Source organism: Aulostomus chinensis, chromosome 3 (assembly GCF_037954235.1).
Source record: "Aulostomus chinensis isolate RoL2024-O1b breed Wild chromosome 3, RoL_Achi_v1.0, whole genome shotgun sequence".
NCBI lineage: Eukaryota > Metazoa > Chordata > Actinopteri > Syngnathiformes > Aulostomidae > Aulostomus > Aulostomus chinensis.
In genome coordinates, this window is record NC_141322.1 from 27,610,256 (window position 1) to 27,631,616 (window position 21,361).

The 21,361-nt window shown below is 42.3% G+C and overlaps 1 protein-coding gene across 4 annotated transcripts in view; it reads left to right on the plus strand.

The window, feature by feature from the left end:
* The window catches only part of ephb2b (eph receptor B2b), a 131,294-nt gene that overhangs the window by 33,093 nt on the left and 76,840 nt on the right, over nt 1-21,361 (plus strand). For all 4 annotated transcript variants that reach the window (XM_086200099.1, XM_086200101.1, XM_086200100.1 and 1 more), the window contains exon 2: nt 18,966-19,045. In XM_086200099.1, the coding sequence (XP_086056225.1) occupies nt 18,966-19,045 (80 nt within the window). The remainder of the gene's footprint in view (nt 1-18,965; nt 19,046-21,361) is intronic.

The window sequence follows — 21,361 nt, forward strand, 5'->3', positions numbered from 1 at the left end:
GTGGAAATCTGGGCTTTGGTCTGATGAGTCCAAATTCGAGATCTTTGGTTCCACCTGCCGTGTCTTTGTGCGACACAGAAAAGGTGAACGGACGTCTCTACATATGTGGTTCCCACCGTGAAGCATGGAGGTGGTGTGGGGGTGCTTTGCTGGTGACACTGGTTGAGATTTATTTAAAATTGAAGGCACACTGAACCAGCATGGCTACCACAGAGTCCTGCAGCGTCATGCCATCCCATCCGGTTTGTGTTTAGTTGGACCATCATTGATTTTTCAACAGGACAATGACCCCAAACACACCTCCAGGCTGTTTGAGGGCTATTTGACCAAGGAGAGTGATGAAGTGCTGCGCCAGACGACCTGGCCTCCACAGTCACCTGACCTAAACACAATCAAGATGGTTTGCGATGAGATGGACTCGCAGAGTGAAGGCAAAAGGGCCAACAAGTGTTCAGCAACTCTGGGAACTCCTTCAAGACTGCTGGAAAACCATTTCAGGTGACGACTTCACGAAGCTCATCGAGAGAACACCAAGAGTTTGCAAACAGAGGGAGTCTGTTTTTAAGAAGCTGAAGAATAAAATGTGTTTTGAGTGGTTTTATTCTTTTTTGTTTACTACATGGTTCCATACGTGTTCATTCATAGTTTTGATGTCTTCAGTGAGAAGCTACAATGTAAATAGACATGAAATAAAGAAAAAACTTCAAATGAGAAGGTGGGTCCAAACTTTTGATGTAGTATGTAGTGTGTGTGTGTGTGTGTGTGTGTGTGTGTGCATGTGCTTGAGTGAGCCTGTATGCATACAGCGCAAAGAAAAAATTGTGTGTGTGCCTCGAGAATTGCATGTGCTCATGTGCTCACACAACAGGCAGGAGATACCACAGAAAGGTTTAGTGTGTGTGTGTGTGTATATATTTACATATTTATAATATATATGTGTGTATGTATAATTATTTATGTATAAATAGGTACAATATATGTATGTATGTATGTATATATATGTGTATATATATATATATATATATATATATATATATATATATATATATATAATTTGTGTGTGTGTGTGTGTGTGTGTATAAATACACACTTACACACTCCACCCACAGCTTTTTGTGCACATACACATGTGCGACCACCCACACGCACAACAGGCGCGACCGACAGTAAAACACAACCTTGGGTGCACAAATGCCAAAAAGAACACGACCCTTTGTCATCCATACTGGGACCTGCTCCTCTGGGGGAGGAGTTCTATTCAAGGTCGAAACATGATTTTAGCCTTTAAACCTCCCGTCCTTAACATTAAAGGGCTTCACACAGACACTCGCACACATTCACAACGAGACTTCCCGCCCCTTTTTTTCTCTCCCTTGTGGCTTTCTGTCTGCCACACTGCAAATACAAAACAGAAATGGTTCCAAATTTGTTTGCAGATTTTGGAACTTTTAAAACCTGATTGCATTTCTAAAGTAGCTGTAAAAGTAATGCCAAAGCGCTTTTTTGCCAGGGTTTGAATAAATCACAATATTTCTGATTGTGCCATTATGGGTGTTCTACAGACAAATGATAGCATTTTTGACAGCGAGGTTAAAAATTTGATTTGATGTTTAAACATCACGGAGAATAATTGACATCTCTTAGTGATGACAGGACACTGTTGAATCACCTGTCATTCAGTGATACCATAGACAACATCAACCTGCTAGTCTGTTTAAAACTTACCAAGACAGTGCAACAGCAAGGTTGTTAAAAAGTTTTCATTCATACATGAAAAAACAAAAACAATTGAACCAAGTGAGCCAGATCTTCCTTTTGTCAGATACAGGTTTTGTTTTTGTTTTTCTTCATAGCTGAATGTCTTTTTTTTTTAGACCAATAGGAAAAGCATAAAATAAACCCAAGTGCAGCTTTTTAATGGGCATTTTTTGCAGTGCAAGACCAGCACCCCCCCCCCCCCCCCCCCCACTCTTGTTGCTACTCGGCTGGAATTCCTCGCGGATCACTGCCCGCGCCCTCTTTATTCCCATTCTGTGCCTCCTCCGACACCTGGCCACTGCCCCCCAGTCCTCTCTGCCCTCTCCCTGCTTCCCCCGCTTGCCCCTCATTAATCGGTCCTGATATTGATGGGATCTGAATGCTGCAAATGACTGCCTGTGAAGCCCCCTCGTACACCCGCTTCTCACCCTGCCTGCAATCACATACAGGCCTGATTAGCATGCCAACCATTCACCACGCCTGTGAATCAGGCCCTCTATGCCTCAGCTGTCTTAAAGCCTCACTATCTGATTATCTAATCTATCTGTTCCTCTTGGTTCCCACAACATTCTTTAGGATTTCCTTTTGTAATTTTTTTTCTTGACACTATAATCATTTCACTTTTGTGTCTTGACTTCAGCGTTACTGTCTTTGCCACCTGTTGATGCCTTTCTATAATGAGACTTTGTGGGATCCCATAAAGAATGTTCAAAGCGAAGAGGCGCACACATGCACACACACACACACACACACTCACACACACGTTCTTTCACACAACAAATCCCACACACATATGTCCCGTCCAGATCTTTAAGTAACTGTCCTCAGAGTGAAAATATAAAATGAATAACATTTCTTTATTATGAAGACGGCATATTTTGCTTTTCATTTATTAACTATTGGACTGATTCATTGTGGTTCCTTAACTAAAAGGCAGTTTACAACTCGCTGGAAGCTGTCTCACAGGGCCCCACACGTGACCATACACATGCTGTTTTGTTGTAGACGTGCTGTTGTGGAGTACTTCTATCGGTTCAATGCATTCTCAACATATATTTGTGTAATTTCTAAGCAAAAGTTATATACAATGAATTAGTGCATCTTTCTATGTATTACCAGCATGAGGGAATGCCATGTGGGTGTTTTGGTTGTTGTACCTCGGCAGACATCTAACACGTGAGCTCATTTTCCTACCAATCGAGACACTAAACTATGTTCCTGATCATATTTTAGGTGAGAAATGTGCAATGCAGAAATAGAACCTTCCATTCCTGTTGGACAGTCCAGTTTAATCGTTTTGATCAGAGTCTACTGAGCAGCCATGTTGCACTGTATTTTGCGCGTGTATGTTGGCATGTCCCGATAATCCATCCCCAGACATCCAGTTTTGTTGCCAGAAAAAGCTGAAAATATCGCAGCTGCCCCACTAAAAACACATAAAAATGTCCTGACCTCATGCTAAAAATAATCAGTTTCTTTCCTAATGTCTTGCTCCTTTGCCTTAGAATTACTTGCAAATTTATTATGAGGAAAGCCTGAGTAAGCTACTGTCAGACAGATTTTTTTTCGCTGGGGACCAAGACACAGATCTTCTCATAGCAGGGTTAGTAAATAATGCTTTTGGAAAGAAAGAGTTGGGGCTTGTCTGTTACCATGAGGCCTCACAGGTTAATCTTCTTTGTCATAAAAAGCTTCCTTTATGTCTCCTCCTGTCCTCCTACGAGGTTATCCAGACTATAGGGGGAGAGAGTCATCCCCTTACTGTTATTGACATGCCGCCCATCACACCTCAGCCCCCTGCCTGAACTGTAACCATGGCAACAGACAGTTGCTATGGTATGTTAACAAGGTTTTGGCCCGACTTGAGCCACACCAGGCGAATCACTCAAATGGACAAATACTCTCTCTGTCCTCCCTCTCCTGGGCATCACTCTCCGCTGGTATTACTCAGTCCACACAAGCTCTCTTCAGATATCTTTGTCCGGCTCTCCACTGTCGCAGGGGACCCTTGGTGCTGAAATACGCCTTTTGTCTTTTAACTTGTTGGAATGAAACCATAAAGTCACTCACAGAGACCCTTTTTTATGACTCGTCACTCAAAAGCAATCTGTCTTTGATGTGTGTCATGAGCAAACATGGTGATAGGAGCTAAACCCAAGGTCCAACAGATGCTGAAAACACTCATGTGTTTCAGCAGTTCAGGAGATAAGGAAAACAAAGTGCTCTGTCAGGCTAAGTGGCTGTAATGGCTACAAAACAAACAGAGGCAGAGCTCAATGTTTTAGAGCAAAGAAAGACTTTACATTCCAGAGAACCACAAAGCATCTCTGGACATAACTTGAGCCAGACACCGTTTGTTTGCCTTGCAGGTTGCAGTGCAAACATTTGTCAGTTTATGGGCTAAAAGTCTGATCTGTACCTCCTTTTCCTGACAAAATGCCATACAAGAGACACTCCAAGGCAAAGTCTTGTGTCTTTATCATGCAGGACAGCATCCTAATAGGGAAAATGCATAAAAGCCTTGTTATTTTCAGTCTGAGCTGAGCTAAATGAGCATTTGATGTCCCAGAGCCATATTTGGCAAGGAATACTGAATTGTAACTAAGTTGAGGGGCGCTCTTTAGAATGCACCACCGCCAAGTTCCATCCTGGTCCATGAAGGAAAACATCATGAGACAAGAGTCACCCCATGTTATGTATGTCTTAACACAGTCAAGACCCCTGTTTCTTTAACTATGAGGCTCCACTGAACACACCAAACAAGATCCCTGGGGAATGTCATACCAAATCCCATTCAACTCTAAGGAGTTTTTACATGTCATTTGAAAATTGTGACCCATCCATCCATCCATTTTCTATACTGCTAGTCCATAAAGGGTCACGGGGGGGGGGGGGGGGGCAAGGGTCCATCCCAGGTGACACTGGGAAAGAGGTGGGGTTCATTCACCCTGGATGACTCGCCATCATCAACATTATTGGTGTTGCTGGAAACTGGGATGCCATTTGCCGGTTTTTCTCTGCTGTTTTTAAGATGGTTTTCATTTTGTTTAAATTATCAGAGGAATAGCCCAGGCCTCCAGCATCAAATCAAAGAACATGAATCTCTTTTGTTGAGCTTTTGGAGGTTTGCTGAGGTGTTTCTTTAAGTCTTTAAATGCTGCATCAACAACTGATGGATCATCAGTTGCTTTCACTGCCTCAAATAGGTTCTGTGGCATTTTCAAGTCTTTCAAGAGGTCCTTGCTAACAGCCTTGAGGGTCTTCTCCATCCCTTCAACGTTTTTCAAGGCCTTAACAATAGAGTCATTGACCTCCACTGGCACCTTGCTGGACAGATGGTAGGTAATATCAACAATGTCCTCCATCTGCAGGGACTTTCTGCTTTTGGCAGGGAGGCGCTCAACCAGCTGTACCAGCAGAGAACATGTCAGAGGGCTGGCCAGCTTCTCTTGCTCATTTTCAGAGGTGGCATGCGGTAGAGTCACTCATGGCAGCCTCTGCTGGCAACTGGGACTCAGCAAAGGGGGACACCTCAGATGGTGACTTAGAGCTGGCATGTAGGGACACCACTAAATAACCGACACATGGATCAATCTTGCTCTCTGGCTGGGATCCGACTTCTAGATCCACCTCATCTATAGAAACCTCACTCCCCAGCTGGGACCCAACTTCTAGATCCACCGCAGCTGGGGCAACCTCGCTCCACTCCACATAAGGGACAACCCGGGAGCTGGTAGATGAAGCCTCCCTTGATGACTGGCTCCCAATACATGTATCCAACTAGGGCATGACTTGCTGAGCCATCTCAGCTGGAGAATGGGTCCCAACATGCATAGGCACCTGTCTCAGACGCTGGTGTAGGCAGCAGGCAGACATCTCCACTGGTGACTGGGACTGAGAGCAAACGGACAATTCTCTTGGGGACTGGGTTAGGGCGCTGGGAAGCACCTCTTTTGGGGTAATTGACCCTGTCCTCTCTTGGCCACTTGGATGTGACATGCAGATCCACCTCAGCTTGTACCTCAGCTCAACATGTCATGGTGGGTCAGATGTCTATGTAGGACCTGTTTTTGTGGGACACTCCTGCTGGTGACTTTGTGCTAGATCTGGGGGACACCTCAGCAGGTGAGTAGGTCTTGTGCTGGGGTGAAGCCTCAGCTGGTAAGTAGGACTTGTGCTGGGGTGAAGAATCATCTGGTGAGAAGGATTTGATGTTGGGGGACACCCTTGCCGGTGATTGGGACCCAAGATGCAGAGGCATCTATCTTGGGCAGTTGAGCAGGGGTGAGGCCGCAGCTGGTGGGTAGAGCCTATAATGTGGTGAAACCTCAGCTGATGAGCATGACTGGTTTAGGAGGGGAAATGGTGTGAGGTAACCCTTTAATATGAGTTTGAAGTCCAGCTTTATATCGACCAACTTAGCCTGTCGTCACACGTTGAACCCCATAACATTACACTCCAAACTTGTTTGATCAATGTGCTTACCTTGATATTTAAGAAGTCATATTCTCAAAGACACCATTTTGCCCTACCTATAAAATACTGAGTCTGCTCGTAAAGGTTTTACAATCTTGCTATACAAGGACTCAAGTTAATTATTCTAATTCAAAGTGATTCATAACATTTATTATTGTGTTCTTGTTGTTTGCTCAGTACGAGACAACAGGTTTCTGTCCCTGAAGACGTTTCCTCCAAATACACCTCAATATCCATTTTCTGTGGTTGGCTTTGAGATGAAGGGTAAAAGGTCAAGAAAATCTTTCTTCTGTGTTTCCCCTTTTCTTTGCCCTCCTCCTCTTCAGTTTCTGCATTGCAATTCGCAGCTGACCACCATGAAACCATTAGCTCTGTGTTTATGCTCCACTGGTATCCAGTATCTCCCATTGTAGGTTAGTTTGGGGTGAACAGAGGGTCTTGAAGGTGCCTTCATGGTTTGCCAGCACAGTTTCCATTGCTGTTGCAGTCACTGATTAACTGGATGTTGATTGCAGGGGCTTTAGGGGTGCCTGGACTGTAAATGATATTTGGGTTATTCTGAAGACTTTGGTTGCTGTCTCTGTGTGATTGGCTGCAGTACTGGTCCCAGCAGAGCAGCACGCCGGCGTATGGTGGAGATACTGCCTCTCATTCTCTGTTTTATAGACCTGCAGGGGGTCATGAACCTCTAACTTTTCCAACACCAGAAAGGGCGAAAAGTGAATTCACAGGCTTGAAATCCAACAATGTGCTTTTCCACTGGTGTGACTCCTCTGCTACGCTCCTCTGTGAGTTGGTGGTCTCCATCTGGAAAAAAAAAAAAAGTGGTGATGATTGTCATGGCTGTTATGGCTTACCTCCTCCTCAGGTCAGGGAACGAGCTGAAAATAGGGCATCTTGGTGATGTAATGAGGCCATTTAAGGGGCAGCAGGAGGAAACTATGTGTTGGATGTTAGATGAGATGAAGGTGGTAAGACTGGAGGGAGCAGAGACAAAAGAGGAGGCAGTTGGGGGAGATAGTAGAGGGAGAGATAAATTACCAGAGGATGTCAGACATGGTGTATTTGGTGTACTAAAACGTGAGGATAAATCATCACTCCTCTTTTACCTCCATGACGGCAAGCATTGTAAAACATACGTACAGTCAGCCATTAATACAAATTATTACACACTGACATCTAGCCTCCTTCTCTTCAGATGATAACACCATATCATCTTTAACTGCACTGTTTTATTGCTAGTTGCTCAACCGTATAGTCTATCTTCCCTTTTCAACACTTACCTCATTGCCTTTTAATTCACATACGTAATATAAAGCGACTTGTCCGAAGTTTTATTCTTGAAAATATGTTGTCTTAAGTCGTACACCTCAGCATTGACAAACTGGCGGCAGGTCTGGGAGGGGGCAGGGGGGATGGGCTGCTGCCGTGGAGGGATGCTGTGATATCTGCCCAGACCAAAAAACAAAAAACAAAAACCCACGTCTCTGATCTGATGACTTTCTTGGCAGACAGACTTTATCGACTGGCAAGAGATCAACTGCCCCAGTTTGACCCTGCAATGCTCTCACACATCAATATCTCTCTTTAGATTCCTCTGCATGACACATGCAGGATGTGGTGTACCTGCAAATAGAACACAAAACCGCTCATTCAGACAGCTTATACCCACGTTTGGAGTAGTGACTAATTCTAGTTATTTAGGGATTTCTTGATCCAGTTTGAATTTGATATACTGTGCATACTAAAATGCCTCTTTTATGATATTGCTGTGTTGCCATTCATAATTCAACAGGGTGTTTTTCTTTGCTCGCTTTTACAACACTGGGATGTGTTCCTCATATTTTGCCAGCCCTGAATCGTAAAGACGGGACAGACAACAGCACCAGTGCATCCTCCAAAAAGACCATAAATCAAAACCTCTGGCAAACGGAGTCAGTGAAGCACTGAACATCATAATCCTCTTGGGTAAAGGATTTATTGCAAGGCTGCTGAGTTATATTGAATTAGTTTTATCTAGGTTTATCTAATAAATTGGTTGGCGAACGTCGTGTCTTACAGTAATGTACTGTAAAGGCTGTCATTGACTTGGTGTGTATACACAAGAATTACACCAGACGTTTGAGTTTTGTTCTGCCCTTAAGTAAAAAAACAAAGTGAGGGTATTCAAATATATTTTCAAATATACATCTTATTTACATGAGAAATTGGATAGGCTATCGTCATAATTTTGAGATTTGTGGTGCGGTGCAACATTTTTTCAGCCAGTTATCATACTGGCTACATGCTCTTATTTTGCTTATCAAACTGGTGGTGCAGACGCAGCATTTCCTGGTTTAAATAATGGACTAACATTCTGCTATAATATCATTCACACACACAGATCACATTTACAGGAGCCTAAATATTGTGTGTGTGTGTTTCCTTGAGACTCTTGGGTTTACTCTTCTTGAACTGATTCTGCATTCATTTGCAGTGAACTCTCTTGTTACTCGCTCCCAAGTGCTACGACACTTACATTGCATGAAAACATCAGAACATGAAAATGTTTATGTAAATGAGCGTATACATTAGTTTTTAAAAGACAGAGCTGACGAAGCTCTCTTGATTGCGTGAGTTGCTGTGTTATAGATCGATTCCTCGCAAGCAGTTTGTTTGTGAATCTGTGTTCTTAAAAAGTATTGCAAAGGATCCTTGTTACATACTTAAACGCTGGTTGTAACCAGAGAACAAGACAAGGAGCAGCTACTCATTTATTTAGTTTGTGTGAAACATTTACAGCTCGAGATGAGTCACATTCATCATTAAACACAAGGACGTGTCAGGAAGACTTTACTCTCTCCCTTGAACATGAAAGCAAACGTGAAGGGAAAGAGAACAGATAGCTTGCAAGGTGATTTTGTTTCCTACATGATGCTGCTGCTTGTAGCTTGATACTCTGTGTCTCAAAGATGGAAACTTTAGCTTTTAAGGACATAAATGAAACTTGTGGTTCATATGGAGTCACTGGAATTGTAGCATTCAATGCAGCTTCACAAGACTGCGCCACTAACTCAGTTTCATTGGGATCCATTTTGTTTTCTATCTTCTGAATATTTTTACTCATTTCTGTCATTTTTATGGACATGGTTTTAGATATCTGGTGGCTGTGTTTGTTCTCTCCCTTGCCTAATTCCGATCTGTTAATAGCAAAGTTGCAGCAGTTTTCACAGTGAGGTATTACAGAACTCAATTTAGGTTATCTACAATCTCAAAGTTTATATTCTTCAGGTTTATTGGTTCACTGGTATTTTCAGGATGTAACATTTTCCGAAAATGTCTGAGTGGACACTGGTTGTTACAGTGTTGCGTGCTTTCTACATCCACTACTTGTTCACCAGACCCTAATAACAAACCGCGTGTTTAGAATATTGTGGGTGGGAATACCTCTGGATACATTCACAGTTTGTAGTAGGAAAGAATTTAACGAATCCACATTCAGAAACTTTTTTGTTTCTGAGAATCTGATGCATGTTTATTCCAGGAAAGCGTTCAAAACATCCTTGACTGAGTCATTTACATTTTAAGGCTTTGTTCCCTTGAGTGAACAGGTGGGGAATGACTTTTGTGTGCATCTGTTGTTTCAAGACACTATCAGACCCCAGACCTGCCAGAGCTGCAGCTCTTGTAGGTCAACAGTTCACCCCATCACCAAATGATAGGGACCTATGGCTTCTGCACAGGAATTTACTGCAGGTTTAAAAGGATCTTTTGGAGGATAAAGGGGCTCTTTAAATGGCTGTAGGATAAAGTTATAGTCAGTGTGCTTGTTAGAACTTAAATGACTTGACTTGACATGCTTTGTGTTGCGGAGTGTGGTTCAGCTGACGTTAAATAGAGGGGCAATCCTTTTATCAACCGCTCGCTTGCACGCACACACACACACACACACACACACACACACACACACACACCTATGCATGAGCTTACTTTAGTAAGTTCAGTTAAATTCTGCGGGGCTAAGAGGAAGATAGACTGTAGCTATCACCCTGCTATTTGAGTATTTGTCAGAGCTGTCAATAAAAATGGGATTAGCTGCTCCCTGGACTCCCACACACATCATCTCATGTAGGACAAATTAAGATGGGAAATGGGTCCCTCTGCTCTCATACTTCCATTTGAATATATTTTAGGCTGGGGGGTAACATCTCGTCTGTGGACTAATGCGAGTGCATTACAGTCAAACTGTTCCTGCAGGGTCCTCTCGTATTACCTGCACAGAGCAAGAACCACAGAGAGGAGGTAGCTGAGGCTAAGAAAATCAAGAAGACAGGAGGGAGAAGAGAAGGAAATCCCTCATTCATGTTCCTTCATGCGCTGTGTACATTTTCTAATCATGAGCGTTTAACTAATGGCTTGTAGGCAAAGTGATGGAGGCCTGCTATGATAACTTCCATCAAGTCAATTAGAGTTGGTCTCTGAAAAGCTGTCACTTTGATGTGAAGTCATTTGTACATCCCTGTGTAACTTATAGCTGCAGGTATTTCCACCGCAGTTCTAAATGAATATCATAGTGCACATCACTTATAGCACTCACGATGATTGGATGAACAGAAGAATGTCATTTCTATGGTCTCTTTCTTAAAGTCATTCCCATGTTCTCCCTGCTTATAAAATTGTGGGACCCACTTTTACAGAATTTTTCCGCTGCAGGATTTTAACTGGACTGATCTGTTAAACAGGTTGTCGGGGATTTGAGGAAATATGGAAAACGTACTTATAAATCCTCGAGCCTGTGTTATTAGCCAGGTTTCTTTCACAAAGCTTACGATTGCCCAGGTGACTGTTCCCTTTCCCGATTTATTGCATAGATTGAGGCCTGTCTGCTCTGAAATATGGTGTCACTCAGACCTTCATTTTAACAGTGAGACTAATGGTACACCTACGCGTGCTGCTAATAGCAAAAACACATCTTGATGCATGGAAAGTAAAAGCTGTATTTTCAGATTTTTGGCAAGAAAATGGCGTACGGCGAGATAAGACAGTTGAGAAATTTCTTGTAGCTCTCCGTGGAAAAGTGAAATTTTGAAAAAGCCTTCTTCCTGTTAGCTTGTGCACTTAATAGTACATTTGACATGCCTGGGAGGGATCTGAGTTCATCGTTTTGGTGAAAACATGTTGGTTTTCCATTTTAAGATCAAAATGTTTGTTTGTTATCTTTTCAACTTTAGTTTGCTCTGTTTGAGGAGGATAAATCACAGCCTGTTTCGCCAAAATTACACCTCACCTTCTGTATAAAAATGCACTCTAATTACACACTAGATCTAAGGGGCAGCGTAATGCTGGCTTTGTTTTGTTTTGTGAAAAATTTCCATCTCAAAGTGGCTGAAGACCGTGTATGGAGGGAGAAGGTCGTAGAATACTGCGTAACTGTCTGCCATGCAGGTTTTGCAGGTTAATTATGCAAAAACCACTCTACCGATGTCAGTGTAAGTGGAGGGGGGGCCAAGGAAGAGCCTGGCACATTTTGGTGGGGTTCTGAATCATGGAATGAATACACGTGTTTGCATACAGTGTTGGTTGATATTGGAAGATACAGCATTTAATGGATGGAATGGTCGGAGGATGTGGTGGGCCATTTCACTTTTTGCGTCCAAGTCCGCCCAAAAAGAGTCACACATTTTGCTTTACAGTATTAACCACAAGCAGATTATTTATAGTACTGTGCTCAGTGTCTTGTCTCGCAAAATATGATCTCTATAAATCATTCTATAACAATTCTTGTGCAGGATTGGGGAATCTTTCAAGACTTGGTGACTTCTGTCAGCTTCTTGGATAGAAAAGTTCCCCAACTTCAAAGCTCTGCATAAAGGAGAATACTTGATAAATAAGCATGTAAAATAAGTCTCCTGCGTAGCACATTTTCAGCCTTTGGAACAAAGCTAGAACATTCATGAGGAGGTTACTGAACAGTTGGTGTGTCATTTTCAAGATCAAGTCATTAAAAAAAAAAAAAAAAAAACTGACCAAAAAACATATTAAGGAACCCACGAACATCTCTGTAATCAACACAGTTACGGTCATACAGTATCAGAGGTCCGGACAGCTTTTCAGTCATACATCAAGTCATAGTTTTTGCTTCTTGCCCTTTGGCCTTGCTGACAAGTTAAGTTACACTGAATGATAACACAGCTTGACTGTGTAAGGATTACTGTTGTACATCCTGCTTGTGGCCCCTGGGAATGCCATCTTGTATCATTCTGTCAACAGTTAGCGCTCAGAGAGTGCTCCACTTTCTGTGCATTTATGTTTGTGCGTGTGGTACCATATTTCAAATTGCACTGTCCTTTGCCAAAACCAACTACCCAGCTTCCTCCCTCATCTTTCCTTGCCTGGGAAAACACACCACACTGTAGCCTTGATGAGGTGGGGCTGAGCCTAAGCCCTACCTCATCGCTGCATCATCGTTCCAGCTCCATATGTATTTACACAACGCTACAATAATCTCTTTGCCTTTGTTTCTGTGTGAATATGGCATTAAGAATCAGTTTACCACAAAGCGTGTCACAACGGGTGGTGATACTTGACCAGAAAAAGTATATTTTGGCTTTCAAGTATTCACAAATAGGCGTTTTGAGCTCATGAATATACTTTTCCGCCATCCTGCTTTATTTCTTTGTAACTCTAGAATGCAGGTAGAGCGAGCAACGCATATTTAGCTAGAAGCTAATGATACTAACTAGCAACAACAACAACAAAAATGCCTAAAAATGTATGTTTGAAAAGTCTCAAGCAAATCCCGTATAATTGACATCAAAAACAATCTATCTATACCACCTCTGGTTCAGCGCTAGCAGGAACTGGCGTTGAGGAACATCAGCAAGTTGGTTCAACTGAATGCACCAGAAGTGTTATGGTTTGTTAGTTTTAGCTAACATGAAAGTACTTGTGGATTACTGAGCATAGAGCCGGAAAAGAAGATGTGGATTTTGCCGGACGATGTGGTTGGGAATTTGTAAATAGACTTTTTGGACAGTTTAGCTGTTTGTACTCGGCTGGCGTTAGCTTAAAGCCAAATATACATGACTGGTATTTTTGACTTCTGGAGTCAAAAAGAAGTAAGTCAAGAGGGAAAGAACATCTCTGTGAGGTTAAGACAACTATTTCTGAATGCTTCAAGGGCAAAATACCCTTTTGGGGTAAAATATCACTGTAACAGAGCCAGTTTGTGCTGACCAATATGTTTAGCTAGCTCTAGTGGCTCCACCCACTACTTCCCTCCACAATGAAACATGGTGTTATTCTTTCCAACAGGCCATACAGTAGCTTTGTTCATCATTAAAACTATGAATCACGTCTCTGCACGAGCACTGGCTCCCTCGGGGGTATATCATTGCCCTGCCCTTAATCTGGGCAGATTTCAGTGCTGGGTCCACTAGGGTTATGTTTGTAGTGCACTAAACAGCTTGCTCATGTTACTCTGCATCTGGACAGCATACCATACTCTTCCCACATTTGCCATCAAAAGCTATGGTTTCAGGTGTACACATGCACCCCTCAGCAGGGGTTCAACAGAGCCTGCAGCCTGGTATCACAAGTTTAATATGTAGCTGTTTTTGCTGCCATGTTGGCTGACATTATCACAGCAATGGGAACGAGCCATATGCAGTTTATGCCGATGCTAAATTGAATGTGGAATTTGTTATAGGCTGCATTTCGGCTGGAGGGAAAGATAAAAAGACGTCATGCCTTCAAGCTGCTGCATGCTGGTTTGGAGGTCAATTGCTTTTTCAAAATGCCCGCATTAAAGTAGGCCTTCAAAATAGGCTAGTTTGTAGTCAAGGAGAAATATCTCCTGTCAGCCGGTTATCGTTACAAAGGCTTCACTCAGCATATGTGATTTGGAGAGCTGCACTTGTAGTCGGTGTTTTTTTTTGGGGGGGGGGGGGGGTGCGTGTTTCAGCGAAGGTGCAGTTTAGTTGTGGGAATAATAACATCACTCATTTATCCATTCATACTAATCATCCGTGCATTTGACAAACCCTGATCTCCATGGCCTTGGACAAGACACGATTGGCTGTCTGAGCGAGAGACTGTCAGAAACAGTAAAGAACAGAATCATGGTGAAACAGAGCCTTGTGGAGAGCGAGTGAATTAATAAGTGTCACACTCTGAATGATCTGAAATGCAGCATGGACAGCGTGTTAATACTGGGGAATATTCGCAGAAGAGATATGTGTAACCTTCGTTTATTGAGTCTTGAACACGAGCTTCAGATTACGCTCAATCAGATGGGTATGAATGTGTGCGCAGACATAAAATGTCTTTGTTACTTGGACTTCTTCTCCTTGAACAGATTCTCTCTGCATCCCTCATTCAAAATCCCGTTTCTTTTTTTAGAAAGCTGAGATGCAGCGTTGACCCATCTTAAAGAAGTGTTGTTGTAGAACTACTACCCCCACCCCCACCCCCGCCTGTCACTTCAGACAGCTTCTCACTCTCTCACTCACTCAGATCAGCACTAAACTCCCTCCTTTTTGGTGTAAGGAAGCACTCTCAGGAAAGCAGGCTTCACTTTGACTCCCATTTCTCATTGCATATTCATAGCCCCATCAACAGTCGATGGTATCAAGTTTATAAAAAGAAAAAAAAAAGTATATAAGACATCTGAGCTTTAATTATTCAGCGTAATATTGTTAACACCCTTATAAGTTTAGAAATGTATTAAAATTTGACATACATTTTTTATTTTCGGGGGGAAAAAAGGCTTTTTCGTAGACAGTGAAGTATTGCTGCTGTCTTTGACGGCCAGGCCTTTTTCCCATGAGCTCCAACAGTCACAACACTTTCATACGTCACTGCAGTGCCACACAAAAGATGTGAAGACACTTACTGTACTACGGCAAGTAGGAAAGTGAGGGGCTGCAGTTTGTCATTAGATCTGAGAGCACTAAAGCAGAGCCGTATCTCGCCTCCTGAACCTCACATCCATTACAAGGAAATCCATTACATGCACGGCATCCACCATCAGCCACACCGACTTTTTCAATAAATAATGGAGAAAAAAACTAAGATGGGTTTTAATAGTATTTACAGTAAAATACCTGATTCTATTTTTAGTTTGTTTTCAAGCTCCTCAGTTTTTAATCTCCTGAGAAATGTTTGATACTTACTTGAGAAGTTTGATACTTAACTCAGTTTTTCTTATGAACAATGAGACGGAAAAAAGGGAACATGTTAATGACTGATAAGAACGATCACAAGGACGATAATGACGATCACAAAATGGATGCTAACGGCAAGTTAGCTTCAACAATGCATGACTGGAAGTTTGTGGAAATGTTGTCTTTGTCAAATGCAGCAAAAGTAAGAAATGGCTTGATAAGATGGGATATGTTCATTTTATTCACATTCAACCAGGAGGATCCTTCTGTGACCTTAACTTGTTTCAGCAAGCCAGAATTAGGAGGGGAACCTGGGGCGTCTTATCATCTCATGAAACAAAACAAATAGGTTTCTCTTTTTCAGACATTCAAACACAAGATGAAGCTAGACGTCAAGGACTCATCCAGGCAGCCCTCGGTGAGGTCCAGGAAGTCCCACAATGCAAGAAGCACAGATGGAACCACATAATTTGACAATAAAAATAAAATCAATTGTAAAATGTAGAATTTCGTGGATTTTGCCAAAATGTGGATGCAGTTTATAAAAGCCCAGCTCCGTATTTCATTGCCAGGAATATTATGATCCTAGTTCACTTTTAAATATGTTTTTAGCGTGGTATTATTGGCCTGTTGTAAACTTTTATGTTGCTGCATAATTACAGTCGATGCGCGACTTAACTTTTAGTACATACTGTTGATTAGTTGAGAATTTATTCTTTGTGGTGGCGTAATGTGCTTCAGTTCTTAAAACACAAATTTAAAAAAAAAGTTAATAGAAAATAAAAGGAAATTTGAAAAGGAAAAGGATTTCATTGGGCCCCACTTCATGTATTGTTGACATCTGGTATTTACAACTCTGTATTGTCTTTATAGGCAGAGGCAGATTAATGAGTATTGTGGTGGTGAGCAGCCTGTGAACACAGTAAATGTTTCCGTTGGGACAGTTTAATGTCTGTAAACTCAGACGTCTCCCTCAGAGGACGCACCGCCAGTCCAGATTGTAAATGCCCACATTGTGCCCACGAGCAAAATCCCAAATAAGCGATTACAGCTTCATGTGAGCACCTCTGCACTCCATCCTGCTCTAGGTTAATAGTCTTGCTGAGCAGCCATGTTCTGCCACAGCTGGCAGTTCAGGCAGTAGTGGACAATGGTGAGGTTTGCACTGCTCGGTTTCAGGGGAGATAATGAATCGACGTGGCAGCCAGGACTGAAGTGTAGACAGCAGGAGAAAGAGAGGTGATCTGTCTTCCAGGGTGAGATACTACTTGTCTAGCGTGCAGGCCACTGATAGCAAGAGACAGACGCCGCACTATAGAGAGGGTGAGAAAAATAAAAGTGCCAAAGAGAGAGATGAGGAAGAAAGGAATGGGTTGCAAAAGAGTCAAAGACTGTTAAAACGGGCAGAAGCGGGAGGCCATGGAGGAGAAAAAGGAGGACTGGGGTGAGGGTTGGGCATCTGTGTTAACATTCCAGGGTAAATTTGCTCCCTGTTCACCCCCACAACATTCCCTAAACCACCTCAGAGGGGGGTTCATTATTCTCACTGCTCCGCCACTAATTATCGTTATCATCAAGGGGGATAATTACCATTTCACCGCCTAACATCCATGTAGGCTTCTCTGCTCACAGTCACACACAAGGTTATCAATAGCTGCTCAATTGCAGTATCATCAGCCTAATTATATGATTCTGGCATTGTTATAACTGAATAGGATGTGAATTCTAGTATTATGCTTTGTGAGTGCGAGTGAGAGTCAGCAGAAGACCCAGAAACCAACGCATGTGCAGCTTTTTAATTAAAAGCTGTGACTTTAGCTGGAATTTAATTCAGAGGAAAACCAGGGTTATAAAACAACTGGAAATATTCCAGTGAGCGTTACACCACATCTTCAGAAGATTTGACTTTAGATCTTCCAGCTCTGTGTCCTTCACTTGTATTTCACCACCGTGTTTTAATTATTAGCATCTACTAACATTTGCGCCGTCGAGTCGTATAAGCAAACTAATGAAGAGCTACAGCCTCGTTTGCAGAAGTCAGAGTCGCCGTCTGTGACTTCTGCTAAGCTCGGTCGCTGTTTCTCAAAGGGGGGTTCTAAATCCCTCTGCGGCATTATGGAGTTGCAGCTGACGCCTGGAACCTGATGAATGTTGTCATCATCTGCCGGTGCTGGGGTACGAGAGTGAAACGGGCGTAATCAAAAGGGGGGAAATTCATTAGACCTGCCCTCTGTCGCAAGCAGCCAGAATGGGAGAGAAGGCATGAAGTCACCGAGGGGAAAGCAGGTGACAATATGAACGGTTCAAGAGGCGCATGACAGACAGCTGGGTCAAGCTGGTGGAATGTATACCACAGAGGACCTCATGACAGACAGGAGGCGTATTCTCTTTGACCCCAATTACTGGAGGTGTTTCTTTTTTACCAGCTAATCCATGGAACAGGGTGGCTCCCCCTCGGTACCGCAGAGATTTGCCTCGACAGCTTGTTTTGTTTTTTTGTCAGCGGAATCAAATCCTGGATCTGTGAATATCTCCTCAGATAGACTTTCAGATAAAGATAAGATTTACTCCACTGCGCTGATCATTTTGTTTTATTAACTGACTACAAGATTCAGAAATTGTAAATAATGTCAGTTCAAAAGGAGTACAAGTCTAAAACATAAAATTTTAAAAGGCTGTAAAACATTATGCAGAAGGATTTTTGATCAATGAATAATCTAAGCAATTCATTTATTATCAAAATGATTTTTTTTTTTAATACTTGTATCACACGTGCACTGTTTATACCTCGGTTCTGGCTCAGAAGCGTTTGCACAAAAGTCTACATTCAAACAAAAAAGAAATGTGAAATTCATAAACTCTTGAGCAACTTTTTTTTTTTTGAATTCAGAAACTAGCAGTGTTGGCTAGCATTAGAAAAACTGGAAAATGCGTCAGTCTTTGCCCCGTTTACTTACACAACAAAAAGCAATAAGTAGAAATACATAAACTTTGACTCATTTGATTGTTTATGTGTCATTTCCACTTCATCTTGATAGCGCCAGAGAGAAACAGGAAGTGCAGAGAGAAGGGATGATATGCAGCCGTGTTCCCTGAGAAAAAGAAACTGTACTTTCCCATGTAATCAGACAACTTCTCAGTGGTTCAGGTTTCACGTCATCAAAATAATGACCTTTGACCTTGCACAACCTATATTTGAACCGGAGGTTATGTTCATGCCAAACCCGTTGTGGGGTGTTTGGGCTTGATGACTGAACACGCAGACAGAAGCCTCTTGTAATATTACCTTCGCCCAGGAGCTTGTGTTTTCACCATCCGTTGGTTTGTCTGTCTGACAGTCAACGGGATTAAACAGGATTATGGTGGAGGGGTGTAGCCTGAGCCGGGGGGGTGGGGGGGGTGTATTAAATTTTTGGGCAGATCCATTTAACATAGTGATAATTACATTTTTTCATATTGGCCTTGGCAGAGGTCTGCTCTCTCTGAATACCCCTCTTGTGCTATATGTGTTGGCCGTGTCATGAAGCTGTACTTTTCATGTCGTCAGGAGCTTGTGTGTCTGACCTCTGCGTCTCCTTCTGTCCACAGAGACGCTCATGGACTCCACCACAGCCACGGCCGAGCTGGGTTGGACAGTCTACCCTGTCTCAGGATCTAGTGACAACAGTGTAAGTTACATGCATCTGATTTTACACTTTGATTAAATGACTCAAGTACTGTACATTTCCATTGTAGTGAAACTGTATGGTTGCCCTCTCTTTTGTTAGATTATAAAGCTCGGCTATTGTGTAAATTTGCTCAATCACCCACTAAAAAAATTTCATTTCTGCTGGGCGCCAGTGTTTTGGTTTCTCACTCGAAGGTCAAAGGTTGAGTAAAGAACTAGCCGGCCCCCAAGAGTGAGCTAAGTTGTTAAACATAGTTGTGCAGGGGGCAGCATATCACCGTGTTCTCTTTTTAGATATCGGTGTCGTCTAAGATTTATACGATTTTGTCTTCATTGCTATATGTAAATATTCGCTAGCTCCATGTTGATTTGGTTTGTTTTTCCATTAATGATCCTGGTTTTATTCACTTTAACCTGATCTGATGTGATCTTTCTGGCTCATGACAAGCAGCATAAATGAACAATCATAATTTTCAAGCTAAATACTTGTGTACGTGCCAGCCTGCGCTACAGTGCATGTTACATAGGCAGCGATAGTGTTTGATGCCCAGTGTTTCCACTTGGTTTGCCAGAGCATTGATTCCTGCTCACCACATGCAAGACAGGCCCACTTGAAACCAGCCATCGTCTCGGCCTCTCTCACTTTTTTCCCACCACAAAATTTAGATTTAGACTTCTTAGAATGGGTCCAAAAGAGAGAAAACATGTTGTAGACTTATTTGCTGGTGCATTTCAAAAAACCACTGCTGATTTTATTCAATTATTTATGCTTCTGTGGTTTGTATTAAAGATGGTTTGAATTATACTCCATCATGCTGTGTCTTTTTGGACAAAAAAAAAGAGAGAGAGAGAGAGAGAAAGCATGGAGAGCTGGCCTTCAACAGTTCCATGATACAACTTCAAAGATGTTCAGAAAAAATTCGGGACAACTTCATCTCTCTCAACCTGAGGGTCTGTTGTCTCCTCCCTGCTAATTCCTACAATCAGAACCAAAGCACAAAGAAGCCTGCTTTCCTTTTCTCTCGCCAGCTCTGGATTCAATCTGCTGGTAGAGAGCTTACGCGTACCAACCCCCAAGACAGTTTACATCACATCTTCCTCTCGTCTTAACAAAATGTCAGCGAGAGAAAAACATTCTCTCAACCCAGGTCTCATAGCAACTTCTTAAATGCAGCGTATGAACGTGTAACTTTGTAAATATCATAAGTAGCAGGAGTTCTGCTGGTGTCCCTCAAAGCGCTGGCACTCATGGAAGGGAATAATTATAGAAAAAAAACAAAATGGAATATTGGATGTCCTTAAAAAAAAAAATCCAGGTCCAGACACTCAAAGTAGGCTTGAAAAGTAAAAGGTTTTTATGCCATTGTGTTTTTCCTGGACCTGGATTTTTTTTTTTTTTTTTTTTTAGGTTAAGCAGGTTTGTCATAAATTGGAATGTAAATTGCGAATGAAAACCACGTCTACCCGTGCAGTACTGTACACAGCAAGATGTATTTTCAGCTCCACTTTGAGTACATTATGCAAAGTATTGCAATGTGCATCATCATGTTTTATTGCAATATATCGTGATAAAATCCTATATCGTGAGGTCCTTGCTTATTATACCCAGTTCTGTTTAAAAAAAATGGGGAAATTTGCAGATAAATGTGAAAAACGGAGATTAATCAAGGATGAAGTGTTACGGTAACGTTTGGTGAGCTACTTTTCTCCTCCACGCCAAATATCTTATGTTTGTCGAGGACTTCGGAATATGTGCTCTGAGGTTCTGCTCTGGCTAATACCTCACTCCTTCCTGAGAGCCTCCATATGCAGTGCAGTGAAATGCGAACAAGTTCCTAAGCCCCCGGATTTAATCAGGTATAGGTTGGCCTTATCGGCGTGGGCACTGGAGTTTTATGATGATACGGCAGAGCTGGTCAAAAGCGCAGTCTATTGGAAAGTGAAGAGTGAGAGAGATGTAGATAGCTAGTCCCTGGTGGCCCGGGGCAACAGGTGGGGAAACAGAGCTCGCTCTGCCTCTCAATATAACAGCACGAGGTGCTTTACAGAAGCTATTGTCTTACACACATATATGCTGGGCTTCACGGGCTTAGCTGGTGGATCAGTAACATCCAGCACAGCGCCGCATCAGCAGTTGGCTTTCACTACTCTGAGCTTCATGAAATGTATCCTAACATGACATGGGATACTTTGCATCACAATGGAAACACAAACAAGTCACCGTATGGTATTAAGTCAGAAATGTTATGGCAGTTGGTGTTGTTCCACTCTTTTAGTTTACAAGGTATTAGAATATTTTTGTATACATATAGCGTAT